General features: G+C 52.4%; 1 protein-coding gene across 1 annotated transcript; it reads left to right on the top strand.

The window, feature by feature from the left end:
• Positions 1-7,579: 7,579 nt before the first annotated feature.
• Positions 7,580-16,470, top strand: LOC309878553 (ras-related and estrogen-regulated growth inhibitor-like). Its single transcript, XM_082761205.1, has 4 exons — positions 7,580-7,772; positions 13,427-13,483; positions 14,234-14,307; positions 14,785-16,470. The coding sequence occupies exons 1-4, from the start codon at positions 7,676-7,678 to the stop codon at positions 15,268-15,270; spliced, it is 714 nt and encodes a 237-aa protein (XP_082617331.1). The 5' UTR covers positions 7,580-7,675; the 3' UTR covers positions 15,271-16,470.
• The last annotated feature ends 1,720 nt before the right edge of the window (positions 16,471-18,190 follow it).

Here is an 18,190-nt window from a genome sequence, read left to right as displayed (position 1 = left end):
AAAATAACAGTTACCAGTGGCGCAGGAGTGATTTCGTGCCTGACCTCTAGAGTACTTTTCTAATCTCTGGGTCTCGGTATTTTCCTTCCTCTCTTCACTTTGCAAATTGGGCAGAGTCACTTACTGAGCAGCATGTGCCAGGCCAGGTTCAGCAGGTGTATTCAGCAGAGGTCCCCGTGTGTTTGTTGGACAGTAATGAAATCAGGAAGCGTTTCCTTGAGCTTTCAGCAGGATCTCCGGGGAGCTTTCATATTTCCTACAGCGATGGTGAGAACTGGCAAACGGGCTCTGACTTTACCATGTCTGCAGGGAGTATCTTACTCCAAACGGGTCAGGGGGAAAGTCCCCATATGGGGTGTCCTTACACACCCTCCCTGTGACTCCCTCACAGGACTAAGGGTGCCCACAGCCTTGTACTGAAGGAAATGCTGTTTTTGAATGTAACTATGTTGGGGTATTGTCCTGGCTTTCAAGTCTTGCAAGTAATTATAAGCCTTCAGGAGATCCCTCGAGGTGCCATGAGCAGCAAGCTTAGTGCTTTGGGCTGCTTTTCATCTCACCTGACTTCCACCAGAGAAAGATCCAGGTGCGGTTGGGTTAAGCTAGTTCTCTAGTCACAGAAGAGAGATGGTCGACTCATCTCCTCCTTTTGGATAGCCTGGCACAGACAGCACCTGGAAGATGCTGTTGGTTCTCCAACTGTACAGGGAGGTTGGGCACCTAAATTTTTATTTGAAGGCAGGGCCCTTTCTGCAACCTGCTTCAACCATTCCATCTTCTTTCTTTCCAACCTCTTCCAAATGGAAGGCAGGGAGGGAACTCTTTAAAAAAAAAAAAAAAAAAAAAAAAAAACACCTCCTGCTGGTGCCACCACCTTTTCCCCCTTTCCCAAAGGTGCCTCTGTTCCTTCTCTGGGACCACAGATCCCAGCAGGAGCAGTTAATTGCAATCTGTGGTGGCAGCGGGCTGGCACGAAGAGCACGCTGCTGCCGGCTCTGCAGTGCCTCTCTTCCAGTTACAGGCTGTTCACGGTCCGTGGCGGAAACAGCCCTGCCAGCTGAAGCAGTTTGAGGGGAGACGTCACGATTCCTGCGCGTTTCTTGAGGTCTGTGAGCGCTGGGGCTAAGGAACAGCATGCGTGTCTTGGCTCCAGGAGGAATTTTCTAGCCTTCCTGGGGAAACGGTTGAAAATAATGAGAGATTTCATGGCTCAGAAGCTGGAAAAAAGAACCCGATGTTTATCCAAAAAGAAAAATCAAATGCTTTCAGTCCATCTGTAAAATTGGTCCCACCCAAAAAAAAAAGCCCTTGGGAAAAGCAACTCTAATCCAGATGAGATACTATATGAAACTAGAGTGACTTCTGCTTGCTGTTTTTGTTTTCTTTTCCTTTTTTTTTTTTTTCTTTTTTTTTTTTTTTTTTGAGAAGAACGCAGGAAGGGAAAATTCAGCCAATATCAGGAAGTCCTGGTTTTTGATTCGAAAATGTAATTACATAAAGTCAGAGCGAAATATTGAGGTTTTATTGAAAGGATGCATTCAGACCGAGGCGTAACGGGGCTACTTCTGGCATCTACTTTGGAGGAAGTGAAAGCTCCTTGCTCTTCCAAATGGAAATAGAAATCTCTAGTTATCTGGAGTGAAGCTGCAGGTCTCTTTGGCTTCACATGTTAGGGGTGGCCACTTGAGATTTTCTTTTTTCACTGCTAAATGCGATTTGCCACACTTAAATAGTTTAAGCAAGAGCAGGAATTCCTCTGCAAAACAGATTTCTTTCTTTCTTTCTTTCTTTCTTTCTTTTTCTTTCTTTCTTTCTTTCTTTCTTTCTTTCTTTCTTTCTTTCTTTCTTTCTTTCTTTCTTTGTTAGCTCTGATTCATAGTGGAAATTTATCCGTTAGGACAAAACATCTTTTTGGACAGCACTTTGAATCAGGATGGAATTTGAGTGATGCTTTGCCCGGTCTCTAACGATTAGGCATCCACGTGGGTGAGACGAGATCCAGACCTGAGCTCCTGCCATCCAGCTTCTCTAAAGCAAGGCTGCCGAGTTTGTCCCCCCCCTAATCTCCCTTAGAGCTGTTTGACTTTGTGTAAATAAGTATTCACTGCCCGGAGCGTGGAGGGCATCTGTCTGCTCTGAGTCAGACACAAATTCCAGCGCCTGCTCCCTGCTCGCTGGCCACAAAGCCACTGGCTGTTCTGCTTTCCCTCTCGTGCTTTCGAAGAATGCCGACGGGGCTCTGCTTCATTCCCCAGCAGAAGGACAACGGGCTTTGCAACGCTGACATTTTCCCACTACAAGGGAGCCTTGTTTTCTCACCAGCCGGGCTGCCGAGAGGTTTGCCCAGAAAGTTGCCGTTGCGTCTCTGCCAGCTCTGCTCTGGCCTCACGCTGCTCTCGTCTTCTCCGGTTTGGGGTATGAATGCCTGCGTGTAGCAGACGGGATTCCCGGCTGTGCTGCTTTCTGGATCCCAGATGAATCGTACAGCCCCCTCAGGGCACCCCTTGCTCCCCTGTTCCCTCTCTGAAGGAGGAAAAGGAAGCATTTAGCAAAGTGCTAATGAAGCATGAGCCCAGCAGCCGGCGGGACGTGGTGGTGCACAAGAGATCGATGAACTGCTGGCCTGGCTGAATGTCAGCACCAGCCCTGCCCTCATCCCATGTCCTTTTAAGAGCAACGGAGTGTGGCACCTTAATTCATTTGTGGCTTTGCTTTTTCTTCTTCCCTTCAGATGAATGCTTTCAAGAGTTCGATTTTGAAATGAAGTTTCAATAATTTAAAAGGCTAATGCTGAATTCTCTTCCTCCCCTGGCAGGACGTTATGGTCATGGCTGCTCGGATGCACAGTCTGCAATGTCAAGGTGCTTGTATTTGGGTTTTGCATTCTGACCAAAGTGAGGTCATCATCGTGATTGAAGTGGAAACAGCCTGTGCTGGTCATCCGACAGGATAACTTTCTGTGGCGTGTCTCCAGTGCTCTGTCTGGGCAAGTTTTAAATTACCTACCTTATGGGGTTCCTCTTCCATCCCTTGGCGAGTTGTTCTGTGCTCTAAAATAAGCACCACAAACGAAGCTGTTTTTCGCAGTGTGAAGCCTTCCTGTTGTGAGGATGTGTTATCCGTGCAGCATAACCAAGTGTGATTACGTGGTGAGCATCCACAGCCCTTCATTCCGACAACCAGCCTCTGCAGAAGAACAGAAGTGCCCCAAACTCTGACTTTGGGACCCAAGGGGCATCAGAAGAACTCAGCATCTTGGTTGAGATGTGTGGCACTGCTCAACGTTCACGCTATGTACCACTCCACAAGCTGCAAGTCTTTGTCCTGGTGAAGTGGCAAAGTGGCTTGAAAAGTTCTTAGGGCACCTCATTTAGGCCGCCGGGATGGAAGGGAAATACTGTTAATACGCCCTTTTGGTGGTGTTTTCTTCTTTGCTTTTTTCTTTTTTTCCCCTGCCAGCTTTGCAAAGCCGTCTTTGAACTCTTACGTGCAGGCAGATTTATTTTCTCAGCATGATCCGGACACATTTTGGCTGCACGTCACAGTACGCCTCAGCGGTTAGAAATCAGCAACAGACAGAATGTAACACCAGGAAACCGTGTTGGTTTGATTTCTCTTGCACTAGAGGCTTTCTTTCCTCTTTTGTGACCCCCCAAAAAACAGCCTCTATATTAAGAAAAGGGATGCTTCGCCGCCAGGTCCATACAAAGCCTTTATGGAGAAATCCGACAGCGGCCAGCAGGCCTCGACGTGAGCGAGCAGGGGGACTAGGTGCCTTTCATCTATTTTCTCTCTCCCTATTTATAGAAGCTGGGAGAAGCGATAGGGATCCGTGTCCTTGTTCTGCTGTGTCTCTGCCTGGCTGCTAATGCAACATTTGCACGGCCGAAGCAAAGTCAGGTTTCAATTCTGGTAGGAGGCTGCACCAGCACTGAGAAAGGAGCGGGCTCTGTGTGCTCCCTGAAGTCTGAGAGCACTTTTTAATTGCATGCTGTCTTTGCTATAGCAACTAAAAATATGTTTATTGACAGCGTGGCTTCAGATATATTCTTGGAGAGGAGTCCCCTGATGGCCCTGTCCAACATTAACTCTCGAGAGGCGTGTGAGTAGCAAAGCTTGCTGCATGCTTGGTGTCTCAACAGGAATGATGTTTGTGCAGTCATTAATGAGAGGCAATTAAGGGTAATACTTGAGCTGGAAGCGTGGGATTTGGGCCCTTTGAGTGGGTGCTCAGGAGATGAGCTAACCACTGATGGGACCAAAGCTTTGAAACACCTTGGTCATTATTAAAAACAGGGTGCAGGCTCTGAAGTCAGCTTGATATTGAGTTGTTTTCTGCATGGATCCTGCATCTCCAGGTCATTTAATGGAGTGAAAAAGGACTGGCTCATATTTTGTCTTCCTTTTCTAAATATAAACAAACACACCACTTCTTTCAGATCCAGCAAAGTGTTTTTTTGTTTTTGTTTTTTAATTTTTCTTTCTTCTCTTCTCAAAATAACCAGTGGTAGCCAGGGATTTAGTTTAGACCATGTTATAGGAATACCGTGCTCTGGGGCTTGAGGTGATTTCGTTTGGTCTGCTTTAGGATAACTTTTTACTTCTGGATTTTTGTTTGCAGGGACATGATTCATGAATGAATTTGGCCTCTTTCCCAGTGCAAACTCTCTGTCTTTAAGAAAAAAACAAACAACAAACAAACACAACAAAACTGCAAATGTGGACTAGCCTGGTCCCAAATATTTCAACAGAAAGCAATATCCACCCCACCTACCCCATGTGGCTTTGCTGCAGGTGCTTTGTTATGCCGTTGGTGGTTTATTCAGCGATCAGGTGATAAGGCCTTGTTTCCATCGTCATCCATCCAAAAAGTCTCCAGCAAACACAGGACCATGGGAGTGTTTTCTCCCCAAGAGGTGCTTTCTGCTTCTTGTCTTTCCAGGAGGGTCTGGACCTGGATGTGGCCATCGACCAGTCCTCCAGGCCAGTCTAGGCATACTGTTGGGTTTACTGGTACGAGTTAAATATATGTTAGAGATTTAGAAAATTAGGCTGTTGAGGGTCAGAGGACTGAAGTTTGGTCATTGCCTAGGGCTCTGTTTCATGAGTTTGATGGACTTTGCATCTGGCCACCCCAGAGCTGAAAGGTGCCTTCTCAAAGCTGAGACCATCTGCCATGATCTCCTGTGTGGTTTCTTCTGTGTAAAGCAGGGCTGAGCTTACCCTGCAGCCTTCCCTGCCTTCAGTCTGCTTCTGAGAAACCTTTTCAGGGTTTACAAAGGCCTTTAAGTTAAATGTGTATTGGCTTATCCAACCCATGCAAAGAGAGGACCTGGATGGGTGCCAGAAGAAACCAGCCTGAAAGACGTGTTGAAGTCCAACCTAGGATCTCATCCCTTGCTGGACATCGTAGTAGACCCATGTAGATTTTCCTTGAGGGTAGGTCTTGGAGTAAAAAGACATGACAGCATCATTTACTCTGGCATTGCTGGGCATACATCAGGTCTTTTGGTGGAGCAGCTCTGCAAGTGGGAAGTTTTTTTTTTAACATTCTTACTGTTTTTCCATTTGATCTTCCAAATATGTGCACCTAGAAACATCTCTGACAGTTTTTTTGAGGGAGGAGGAGGGGAGCTCCAGTGTCTTAGCTGGACTCTGCCAGCCTGTTCCCCCTGACACTCTCTGGCCTCTGCAGCTGAGCACAGCTCTACGGATCACCTTTGGTCCTACCCAGGGCTATGAATCTATCACCGGGCAGGGAACTGAAGCTGTGACAAACCCAGGACTGGCTCTACAAAACACTGCAGCAGTATGATGCAACACAGCTGGTGAAAGCTCATCAATTCCAATTTGTTGGGGAGGAAAAAAAAAAAAAAAAAAAAAAAACAATTGGAAGGCGTAACCTCTTGCAGACTTTGTGCTTGGAGACTGGTATCTCTCATCAGGGCTGTTACACCATTCTCCTGCTGTTACAGCCTGAGGAAGGATGGGCGCAGAGGTGGTTGACTAGCACCTTCCACCAGGAGAGCTCGCCAGACACCAGCCTGCAAGGAAATTGCCCAGGCCTGGTTTATCTGCAGAGCTGATGGAAGAGCAGGGACCCAGCCTCGACCCACCTGGCTGTTAGTGGCACTTTATCTGAGCTTCAGCTGAGCAGAGCTGGCAGTGGGTGTACTGTCAGGAGCAAAGGGGAGTTTTAAGCACCTGCCAAGAGCGAGGAGGCTCCTGGATGCCATGAGTTGGGATAAATGCACGTAAAAATATATCTGGGATTTACCCAGAGCACACAGCGCTGTCAGATTTGGCTGAAGTCAGCCAATCTACTCAACAACTGCACTGAACAGGGACAGGCGAGAGAGGGTTTGATTGCAGGCATCTCATTTCCTTAGGAAATGGGACTAAAAATAGGAGAGGGACATAAGGAAGCCTTCTTTTTCTTGACGCCCCCCCTCTCCAGCTGGGTAGAAGCTTTTGTCCTGAAATCTGAGGTTTGGAGCTCTTGCCGTTGTCTTCTGGGCTCCAGATGTAGTCAGGCTGCAGATGTGTTTCTTGTCAGCCTTCGGGAAGTGGTGCACGAGCATGGGGATCGTGAGGGGCTGGTGCCACAGAAAGAATTGTGAAGTCCTCCTGTTCCTTTCCTGGGCTTGCCCTGAAGATGCTATTTGTTTTATCCAGCGCCCTCTTCCCAGGGAGGGCTTTGGTGGTTCCACTGGTGGCAGGAATGCTTCGGATGACCCTCCTCTCCATCTGAGGTCATGTCCTGTGCAGGCATCAGTGGCGTTTATCTTTGACTTGAGGTACAGGTTGTAAATTCAGGCCATAAATACTGGGTGAGGTGACTGTCACCGTTAGCACAGGCCAAGGTGATCTGTGTGCTGCTGCAAGTGAAGTCACTGGAGCTTGTCAGGCAAACTGCCCCGTCACCAAGGAATGACTGAAGCCTTCCAAAAGGAGGCTGGAGCCCTAGCAGGGCTGTTCAGCTGCTCTGCAGCCTTGGTTGAGTCTCTCCTGTGGGATTTTGGGGTGCAGGTGTCAGCCGTGCATCTGCACCACGCGTGCAAGCGTCGTCCTAGAGCCTGCTGAAGGTGGTCGAGATGCTGCAGGTCTTTTCCCTTCATCCCAGCACCCTGCTGCCTTTGGGGCTGGGTGTGCACCCACCGTGTACATCCTCACCTGCTCCAGCTGCTGCTCTGTGTGGCTGCACCTCACCTGTGCCCACAGTTATCAGTGCTCTCACGCCCCTTGCTCACGGATATGCCCATGCCCTGTTACTGAAATCTCTCACAGTGCTGCCACACCAAAGCACAGGCAAGATGTGGTTCCAGACCTGGCAGAAAGTCTTCTTAAAACCAATAACTCAGCCACCGTTTCCTGCAGAGGTCCCATTCCCTTTCCCTAGGACCTCTGGAGGCTACGGCCTCCCGCTGCAAAACGGGGTGCGGGGCAAAGCCGAGCTGCTGGAGAGGTGCCAAGAGGCGAGGAGGGGAGGAAGAGAGGGAGGAGGAGGAGGAGGTGGTGAGCATCCCCTCGCCAGCCTCCCAGCCCTGCCCGGCCCCCGGGGCGGAGCCGCCGGTGCGCGGCCGGCGGAGCGCGGAGCCCCGGAGCTTGGGATCCTCGGAGCTCGGGAGCCCCGGAGCCTCGGAGCCCCGGAGTTTGGGAGCCCCGGAGCCCCGGCATGAGCTTCCCGAGGCCCCTGCGGCGCTCGGTGAGCCTGAGCCCTGCCCGCACCCTGCGGCTGGTCGTGCTGGGGCAGAGCGCGGTGGGCAAGACAGGTAGGAAAGAGGGGGGTCCCGGCCGGGGTGGTGGGATGGGGAGCGTGTCCCCAGGGGAACCCCTCGTTCCTCAGCCCCCCTTCTTTGATTTTTTTGGAAGAGGGTCGCCGCTTGGCTTTGGGGTTTGCAGCTGGGCAGCTCTACAAGCAGGGCGCTGGGTTGGGGTGTACTGTTGGAGCTGCGGGGGCCGCTCACCCGGCTGAGGTTTGGGGGTCGCTGGGTATCTGTAGGGAAATAGTGGGGTCTGCGGAGCCCCTCGCAGCAGAGAGCAATTTACTTTTCCTCCTGGCAAACTCTCTCTCCCTGCACTCTTCATCTGTAGCTGACAGGTGGGGGATTTTGGGGTGCGGAGCTGGGGGCACCCAACTCTCCCCTTTGCCCCCTGCAGGGCTGGCAGCTGCCCCTGCACCCTTCCTGCAGCACCCAAAGGTGCCAGTCACTGACAGGGGAAGTCCTGGCAGCACCGGGGCTGGGGACAGTGCTGCCACGTCCTTGGGAACAGGGCAACTCCACCAAAGGCACAACCTTGAACGGGGGCCGTGGCAGTGGCACCTCCGCCAGGCTTGCTGCCAGCAGCTTTAGCTGTCGGTGCCATCCACGTCGCGTTTCCATATACAGTAACCGTCCAGCCTCTTGCCTTCCTCTTTCCCGGGGTTAGGGGAAAAAAATAAATTAGCTGTTTTGCCCCGCTTGCTGCAACAGAGGTGCCGCCGTGGTCCCGGTTAGAGAGCAGGAGCTCACGCTCCAGAAATCAAAGTGAACATTGAGGCTAAATGCCTAAATAAGGACTCCCTAGGCCCGGTGCTCTCAGAGGAGAATTAAAAGCAGAAGTCTGCTGTGATTAAAAACTGGGCAAAACTCAGCAGCAGCGCACCTGCCTTTCTCCAGGCAGGTAAATTCGAGCTGTGGGAATATTTTCTGCCGAATTCACCTGGAGGAGCAGCCATACAGCCCAGCTGGGAACAGGAACGGGGGGGTTGTTCAGCCTTCGCCGAAATCCTTGCCAGCAGGAGGAGCAGAGGGGGCCCTGGGTGCTGGTTGCAGGGACCAGGGCAGAGGGAGGTGATCGATGCCTGGCTTGTTCCAGGCAGGGAGGGTCCGGGAGCATCCACAGGGACGTGTCGGCAGCATCCTGCCCTTGCTGCCGAATTTCCAAAGGAGGGATGTCACAGCACCTCAACACAGGGATCTCCCCACCTCTGTCCCCATGAGTGCTGTGCTGCGCATTGGGGAGAGCGTGGCACCATCACATTGATGCCCTGGTAATGGGCCGTGAGCCTGAAAAGACCCTGTGTTGGGATGGAGCCAGGAGAGGGAGGAGTGAGAAGGGCAGGGGTGCCCCGTTTTGGGAAAGGGGATCAGGGGAATCGAAGCGGACTTTCAGCTGGCGTTTCGTCCCACTTGCAGCCCAGGCATTTTGCTCTGGACTGACTTCAAGGCTCAAGGATCTGCTTGTGGAAGGTTTGGTCAGGGTGAGAGGGATTTGTTGTTCATGTGGGGTTGAAGGCCAGGTCTCAGGAGCCCATCCTGCAGCCATGAAGCTGCCGGTGCTGACAGACAGGAGGCCCCGGGCTGCAGCACCACGCAGGGAAGCTGCTTGCATCCCCCTGGCAGCGGGACAGGGGGCACCAAGGGCTGCCAGGGCTTTAAGGAAAGAGCCTCATGGCTGGGTTTGGATGCAGAAACCAGGTTTAGGGGCTGAAGGGGCCATGGCCTGTGACTCGTTTCTAATCTAAAGAGCAATTAAAATCTGGACAGCTACAAAAGGGGGGAAAGAAGCTCGCTTTGACTCTCTGGGGCAGTTTGGAAAACTTCAAATCCAGCCTCCCAGGGAGGCATCTAAGCAGCCCCACGTAAGTGGGACAAAGCGACCTGAGGTCCTGAATCCTCTGAGCAGGGATGAGCTTGGGGACAGGCCTGTGGCTGAACCCCATCAGTAGCCGTGAGATCCAGGCTGCATAAATCACCTGCGGGGGGCTGTAAATCCAGCCCTTCTCCGGCGTTATCTCCTGCCTTCTGCTGCTGATCCTAGCCAGTGTAAACTTTGCTGCACTTCAGAGGGAAGCTCTGCTTACGAAACACGGCCCAAAGATGAATTGATGTTGTAAGCTGCTCCGCTCGCAAGAGGGATGTGCTATGCAGCAGCATAAACAGCTCAGCACGTGGGCGCACAGGGCACCGGGCAGCCGCCGAGGTGGCCAGCCAGTCCTTGCAACGTGGCTTAGCTGGGCATCACAGCATCCCCTTAACCATGTAGAGAGACCAAATTAACCTTATCTGCACCAGGGTTCTCCAAAGAGAGCCCTCTCCGAGGTTATTTATGTTCAAGATGGGGGAAAAAAAACCTCCATATATGGCTGCTTGGACGTGCTCGTGCCTTGCTGCCTTCATCCCCTTCTCCTGACTGGCAGCTTTGCCCAAATGCTTGCACCCGAGCCAATTTTTAATGATTTTAATTGGCTCCTCCTCTCATACAACACCATGCACACCAGCTTCGGATGGCTGCTGAACATGCGACATGGGATTAGGTGCTTTCTAGAAATCAGGACTGACCTGCCTCCCTCTCCCCCTGACAATTTGGGTCCCTCTTTAAGGATGCTGCTGCATGCCTCCTGCAGGGTCCTTGGCTATCTCTGCAGAGCAATTTTGCTAAATGACATGTTTATGTCATCAAATCCTTTCTCTGACAGGCAGGGTTTGAAACTCAGGGGCTGCTTGGAAGGTGGAAGGACGCTGAATCCCCAAAGCAGGAGCCAGGCACGTGCATAAGATGTGGGACAACATTCAACACGACGAATGGCTGGGACAAACTCTTCCTGAGCTTGTGGGCAAAAAGCAAATGTCTCCTTGGCGTGGGAGCACACCAGTCCTGCTGGCTGGGAGCTTTTTGTCGGCTTCTTGTAACCAGGAGGGTTTAATGCCATGTCCTAGGTTCGGTGTGTTTTGTTCTTCCTTTGCGCTCCTGGCTCTGTTTCCTCCTCCTGCTGTGCTGGTGCCCTGCACTCAGCCTCCTCATCCTACCTTTCCTGGGGCTCTGAGCTCCTGACTTGTTCTGTTTTTTTTTTTTTTTTTTTTTTTTTTTTTTTTGGTGCCCTCTATTCCTACTCATTTTCCACCAATTTCACTTTTTGCTCCTATTGCCTCTCTTTCCAAGCCATCTCTCAGCCTCTCTGCTGCCTTTCGCTCCCGTCCATAACCATTACCATCACAACCACCTTCAAGGGCTTAAGCATCACTTACATTAGCTGTGCTCCATCCAGCCTCCAGACCCTTTCTCTGTCTGCACCAAAAATCACACCGAGGCACCAACAGAGCATTTTCACAGCAGCTGCACTGAGAAGATGTTGCCTACAAGATGCTGCGCGGACCATTTTTCTTTGAACATCTGTGGCCGTGGGCGCATGGATCGGCTCCTAAGGACTGAAAAGATGTCCAGAGAGTGAGCGTGGAAAGGAAGCCAAGTGCAAAAATAACACTTTGGGTTTGTCTTTTTTTTTTTTTTTGGCCAGACAAAGGGCTCTTGCAGGAGCTCACCCATGGCTGGCTCTGTCTGAGACCGTCCGATGCTCCTGCTGATAGGAAGGCACAGCTCCATGATGGTTTCTGAGCAGGGCACTGAAACACATTGGGAACTCCCCCTTGCTGGGTCAGCCCCACAGCTTTGTTGTATTGCTGTTGAAGACTATGCTCCCTAGTTACCCCCATCAGCCAGAGCTGTGGGGTTTCTCATCAGTCTTGGCACACACACAAGTCCCTGGCCAGGTCTCCACCAAACCACCTCCAGCCCTTGACCCTGGGGCCCTGGCACTTATCCCATCCTGGATTAGAGGGGCCACTTTAATGAGTTAATGTCCCCCGGTGACACTTGCTCTCTGCAGTCACAGGCTCTGTGCCAGGGCTTTCCCCTGCTGGAGGAAGAAAGTTTCTAGCCCCGGGGGCAAGTTCTCAGTTCCTGCTAAATGGATGCCAGCTGAGCATTGGGGCTTGCATGTTCTGCTCATCCTTGGGTCTCTAGTGTCTCCCAGAGCATCTCAACCTCCTCACAGCTTTTTGTGGGGTGGTGGAGGCTGTGGGTATGAAGTGAGTATGGAAAATCCCCCCCAGAAGCCAGAGGTTGTCTCCTCCATTGGAGCTCTGTTAGCAGCGACGACAAGTAAGTTCTGGCTGCCTACCTGCCCCTTGCAGGCCAGCGGGTGTTTGGTACCTCCAGCTTGTGCCTGTGCTCAGAGAGCTGTTGCTTTTTTTCCTGTTTCCTGTTCCTGGCTATTCACCAGCACTATCTGCTGTCCCTGCTGCTGGAAACACCCCAGCTAGAGGCTCTGCACGAAGGGAAAGCTTTTGCCATACCTTATTTCCCTTTCAGGAATCTCTTCATTGAGGTGTTTTTTGGTTTCTTGGTTTTGTTTTTTGCAGAGCTCACCCTGAACAAGCCCTTGCTTGGGCTTGAGCATCTGTGGGTGCTCTGGAGCTGAGCTCTGTCTCACTCAATCTGGCTAGATGGAGAGAGGTGACAAGAGGCATGACTTTTGCCTAATTTTTTTCCAGCCCTTGCCGTGTTTGGATGGTCAAGCCTGCAGCACCAGCAGACCTCCACCCTGGCCAGCCACTAGAGTGTAATTTGGGCTTTGCATCTCCCTGTCTGTGTTGCAGGGAGGTCTGGTAATCGGATAAGAGCAGTTTAATTGCACGCACTGCCTTTCCAGAGCTTGTTTTGCTGCAGCACGTTGCTGCCGTAAAGAAGACCCCACTCAGAGTTGCTCAGTACATCCCTCCCGGCTTGCCATGCCCTGCAACACCCCTTTTGAGACAAATTTCACCAGATTTGGTGCCAATGGCTTTAATTCCTCCCTGCAATATGCCTGGGTCAGGTTAAACAAACAGGGCTGAGATTCGTGAGACCCATCCAGGCAGTCAGACCGCCAGCGGTGGTGATGTAGAGGGGGAGCCTGGCCCTGTGGTGGCTCGCCAACGCACTGAGCTCACATTTGGAAAGCACTTGGCTGGAGGCCACCGAGGGCATCACTCACCCAGCATAAAGCTCAGCACGTGCATAAATCTCTGTAGGATTCAGGGCCAGAAGGAGCAGTTTATCAAAACTGACTGTAAGCTGCACGCAAAAGGCAGGGGTTGTGGGGTTGGGTTTCCCTGGCTTGCACTTTGCTCCCGGCCACCAGGCAGGAGCCACTTTTCGTCCACGTGCCCTGAGGGGACGTTTCTGACAGCAGCAGTGTGGAAGAGGCTGCTGAGCTCTGGCCAGGCAAGAGATTGGGTTAGCAGAGTCCCAAGGGGCTGCTGCTGCTTTCCAAGGCTGTGATGCTGAGTTGTGTTGACGTGGAGGGCGTTTTCACAGCTGATGTCTGATCTGGGCACAGACTTCATCCTCTGCCTGGAGCATCTCAGCAGTGTCCCCTCTGCTGGGGAGAGCACCAAATGTCCTGGGTCACCCCCACCTGCTCTGTATTGGCCCTTGTATAAGGCAGATGAATTCCCATCAGCATGGTGCTGGGTCCTCTGGAAGTATTTTAGCTGGGATATCGCCTCCTGGTCCCCGCTGAGGCAGATCTTTGCTCCTCCTGCCTCCCTCAGCCAATATTTCTCCACAGTTTGCTCTGACAATCATAACTGGGTTTGTTGTTTTGTCTTTTTATTAACAGCACTGACCGTAAGATTCATCACCAGGAGGTTCATCGGAGACTATGACCCAACGCTAGGTAGGTGAAGTCCTTTTCCTCGCTGCTGGTGCTGCTGCTGCTCGCTCAGTGGCACCACCCTCAAACCCACCACCTTCGCTTGCTCCTCCTCAACCTGGTCAGAGCCACTGGTCCTCGTGGCAGCTCTTGTGTCCCTCCTCTTTATTTTGGTGTTTTGTTAAGGCAAAAGCTGCTGGGGCAGGACATCAGCATTGCACAAGCATGCAGGTAGCTGGGAAGAGGTATCTCCTGGATCAGTGGCCAGTGCTTTGCTGTCCTCTAGTTGTGTTTTGTTTTGCGTTGGATTTGAGTTTTTGGGGTACTTAAGTCAGATCCCAGCAGAAATGTTCCAGAAAGAGTGGTTGTGTGCTATGATGAACAACATTTTTCTCCCCAAAAAAGTGAAATCTGTTTTTCCTCTCTGGAACTCCTTTCTGCCTGCTGCTCAGTCCCACCATGGGGCTCAATGCACTCAGCCACGCACTGAAATAAAATTGGCAGCAATCTGGGCTTTGCCAGGCTCAAACAGCAGCAGCTCAAGGGCAATGACACAATGAGGAATATGAAGCTTGGGGTGTTTCATGGCATGTTTTTTGCTGGAAGAGACAGGGCCAGGGCAAGAGCTGCATTAGAGCTGGAGGCCATGTAGTCTGTGGGTTACAGTAGGTGAAAATGGACTTCTCCAGCAGGGTTTGCATCAAGGCAGCCTTGGTTGTTGTTTGCCACCTGAGGGCTTCTCACCCCTGTGCTTTTCTGTCTGTCCTCCTCCAGAAATGATTTACAGGCACATGGCCGTCATCGACGGGGAGATGGTGCACTTTGAGATCCTTGACACGGCAGGGCAGGTGAGCTCACACCGCTGGCTGACCCCGGCAAACATTGACGGGGCAACCTCACTTGCCATCGGAGGACACTCCTGCTCTTCCACTAGCCTTAATCTGTCGTGTTTGAAATATCGATTGAGTTGTTTGTCTCAGAAAAATGACATTTTGGAGAGTTTACCTCCAAAATGATTGTAGGGAATGGAGAGTCCTGTGCTGACTTCCCATGCAGCCCTGCAACCGTGGTGGCCCTCATCCTCCCCTTGTCCACATCAGATGTGTTTGGTTGCAGCCTCCACCCATCGCTTTGTCCAGTCCAACAAATTTCCCTTCTGATCTTGCTTGCAAGTCCCTGCCATGTGCAATCCCAGCATCAAAAACCCTTCAGGAATAAAGGTGGTGGGCCCTCACGGGAGGTTTCAGTGGTTGCAGTTGGCGATGTGTGTATTGAGAAGATGTTGGGGTCTTCTCGTGCTAACGGGGGCTTGTTTGCCACTCCAGGAGGAAGACTCCCTGCAGATAGAGGAGAAGATCAAGTGGGGAGATGGCTTTGCGGTGGTCTACTCGGTGACAGACCGGTGCAGCTTTGACGAGGTCGTGCGGCTCTGCTTCCTCATCAACCACATCCACGCCAGCCCCAAGCGGAGCGGTGGGAGCGAGCAGCCCCCCGTGGTCATCGTGGGCAACAAGAAGGACTTGCAGTTTGACAGGATGGTGTCCACGGAGGACGGCGAAAACCTCTCCAAAACCTTGAAGCTTCCTTTCTATGAGATCTCCACCCGGGACAGCTATGAAGAGACCGTGGTGGTGTTCAACACCCTCTACCAGGAGCTCATGAGGCAGGGGCACTTCTCCCCAGGCTCCTTCAAGAGGAGGACAGTGTCAAAGGTGATGGAGAAGATCCCCAAGATGCAAGCCAGCTCCACCTTGAACTCGGCGGGCCGGAGCCTCAGCTTTAACTCCTTCAGGGACTACATCCCTGAGTGAGCATCCCCAGGGCAGAGGCAGGAGTGATGGACAAGCCGGGACCAGGGGACGGGTCCTCCTGCCGGGGCACCCGCAGGGGAGTGAGGAGCTACCTTCCTCGGGGGCTGGAGGGCAGCTTGTGGGCCAGGGCTGAGCTCCTGGGAGGGGAAAGTTAAGAGGTGGGGCGGGTGGGATTGGTGCTGAGCAGCCTCCAAAAGCCTGTAGGTTTCCACAAACAGGCTTTGCATCGGCAGGGAGGATGCTCTTCCTCTGTCCCACCCCTTTGCTCCCTCCTCCTCCTCCTCCATAGCTGAAGTCAGCAACAAAGATCATCCCTGTTGGCTTCAGCGGTGTTGGGTCAACACTTATAGGCACCAATTTGCTTCGTTGAGTACCAGACCCATCTCCGACACCTCCCTGTGGATCTCCTGCTCCCCACCTGAGGCTCACTGGGTTTGCTCGTGTCCCTTGGGCTCTGCTGGAGCCCTTCTCCTCCTCGCTCACGGGCTGGCAGCACGGGCATGTTCTGAAGGAAAGCAGAGATCTGTTTACAGCGGGGGGAAAAAAGCCTGCTAACCTCTGGCTTTTCTCAAAAACTGTGTTTTTCAACATCTGAAGCTCCTTATCACTCTCTCCTTTAACACCACTGTAAATAAAAGCCCGGGCAATGGGCTCCTGGCTGAGGCTGCCCCTTGCTCTCCGTCTCCGCCTCACTCGGGGCTGCTGGCCTCTGTGGGGAGGCCAAGCAGGCTGCACTGCTGATGTACGCTGCAACCTCGGGCTGAGATCGTGCTTCTCCATCCCAGGGGAATATTGTTCCTGATGCAACTTCTAGTGATGCCCTCACCCTGCAGCTCAGCTCAGCATTGACAGTGTGTCTCAGAGAGTCCCCAGGGTGCAAATCATGGGACATGGTGCAACGGAGCAGAGAGTGGGAGGTGCAAATGGTTCTTGGTCCCTCACCTGCTTATTAGTTGCCCCATCCCAAATGGGAAATTGCTGTGGCCAGAGAATTTGGGTGTGCTGCTGCATTGTCAGCACCGGGGCACATCCTCCCGCTGAGCTGCTCCTGCCTGATTTCTCTTCCTCCCACCCTCCCAATGCAGAGTGCTGCTTTGCCATCCAAAAAGTGCATTTTTTGGGAGACCCGCGGCGTGCCATGTGTGTGTCCTCTGAGAAGTAACTGTGTGCTGCTGCGTCCTGTGACAATAAAAGCCCAGACAGTGATTTTGTGCGGTGCTCTCTCATTCAGACGTTTCCCTGCCAGGGAGAAAACAGCCTTCAGGGTGGGCTACAAAGCCTTTAAATTCGGGTCTCCAGGCTCCCCCCAGCTCTGCCAGGGTGCTGCAAGAGGGAAGGAGTGGGTGGAGATGCTCACCAGGGGCCCTACAGAGCATCACGCACTGCACAAACACCCCTCGCTCCCTTAAGGCTCCCCGAGGTGCTTTCTGGGGCTGCTTGCATTCAACCAAGAGCTTTCTTGCCCAGAATTTAACTAAATCCCACTAAATCAGCACTTCTGGCATAGACCTGCGTCCCTCCTGTGGAGCAAAGATGAACCCCGTCGAGGGTCCGGGACAATTTGGGACTGTTTGTTCCCAGTATCTTAATTAATCTGTGAAGTGGCGGCAGTGGGAAACGTCACTGGGAGCTGCTGGTTTGCTCACAGCCAGGCCTCTGTGTACGGCGAGAGCAAAATCTGGGGCTTAAAGCCCTAGGGAGCTGGCTAAGGGGAAGCAAATGTTGGGATTTTTGTTTTAATTTTAGAGGTTTTTTTATTATTATTATTTATTTTGATGGCATTCCCAAGTGAGCTGGGCTTGGGGCTTTGTGGTCTGGCAACCTGAGAGGATGTTTGCTGTTTGGGGCTGGCTGCTTTTCAGGAGAGACCCACATCAGCCAAAAGCCAGCCGACCATGAAGCTGCCGGGATGGGGAGGGAAGAAGGAACTTGGGGCTGTGAGGATGCAGCCTTCAGCCTCGCTCACGACCCCAAGCACTGGGGGCTGCAAACCCAGGCTGCCCCAAAACCCCTTTCGGATGTGGGCACACACCTGGCCCTCACCCCGTGCCCCCGAGGGACCCCTTTTCCTCGCCAGCTTGTGCTCCAGGTCTGTGCGGAGCCGGGAGGAGCAGAAACACACATTTTTCAGCATAAATTATCCAAAGCGAGGGAAGGGAGAGAGGCTGGCAGCTGGTGGGGCCAGCACACGCTTCTGCTCCCCCGGGGGTGGAGCGCAGTGGGGATCGCTGTCCCGAGCCAACCCCAGTGCTTTTCTACACCATCAGGAATTCAGAAAGGGTTTTTTGGCCAAAACCCTGGTGTATTTTCTGCCCATGTTTCAGCCCCCTCTTGCTTGGCCCTGCTCGCCTGCTATAATTAGCAAACCTCATTTGTTCAGCTGCTCTCCGGGAGGCCAAGGGGAGCTCATCAGGGCTAATTGCTGAAAGCCTTTAGAGGCTCTCCACGAGCTTGAGGCATCCTCATGTGTTCCTGGCTGCTGTTGGAGGAGTTTCCTTTCTTGAGCACAGCATTTTGAGGGTGCCACAACAAGTAGGAGTGGGAAAAGTGTTGGTGGGGAGGGTGGTCCTCTCCTGGGGGACCTAGGGATTGGGGGTAATGCAATGGGGCAGCCCCCAAAATCCTAAACTCCTCTGCAGGGGCTCAGGTGAGGAGAGGGAGGAAGGTCTCTGCCTTCCTTGGAGCAGGTCCTACAGCTTGCAGGGCTCAGGGAGGAGGATTAAACCCATGAATGCAGAGAGGAGGTGCCCAGACCCCCACGTTACAGCCCTTTGGAGGTGCCTGGCTGTGTAGGAATGCTCAGCCTGCAGCCCCCTTCTTGCAGTAATGGGCAGTGCCATTGCAATAATATGTAAGGTAATTTTGGGGGTGTAACCCTTAAGCATGGGGAGTGAAGGTTGCTACTTGACTTGCCTTGGAG

The sequence above is a fragment of the Aythya marila genome (assembly GCF_965140915.1).
Source record: "Aythya marila genome assembly, chromosome: 5".
In the NCBI taxonomy this organism is placed as follows: domain Eukaryota; kingdom Metazoa; phylum Chordata; class Aves; order Anseriformes; family Anatidae; genus Aythya; species Aythya marila.
The sequence above is the reverse complement of the archived record's forward strand: the minus strand, read 5'-3'. Positions and strand labels throughout refer to the sequence as shown.

Bases quoted from the DNA above. Each gene is read 5' to 3' on its own strand.
- LOC309878553 (XM_082761205.1), top strand. From the start codon at position 7,676: ATGAGCTTCCCGAGGCCCCTGCGGCGCTCGGTGAGCCTGAGCCCTGCC. The intron at 7,773-13,426 runs GTAGGAAAGAGG...TTTTATTAACAG, and splicing joins GAGCGCGGTGGGCAAGACAG to CACTGACCGTAAGATTCATC. The intron at 13,484-14,233 runs GTAGGTGAAGTC...GTCCTCCTCCAG, and splicing joins AGACTATGACCCAACGCTAG to AAATGATTTACAGGCACATG.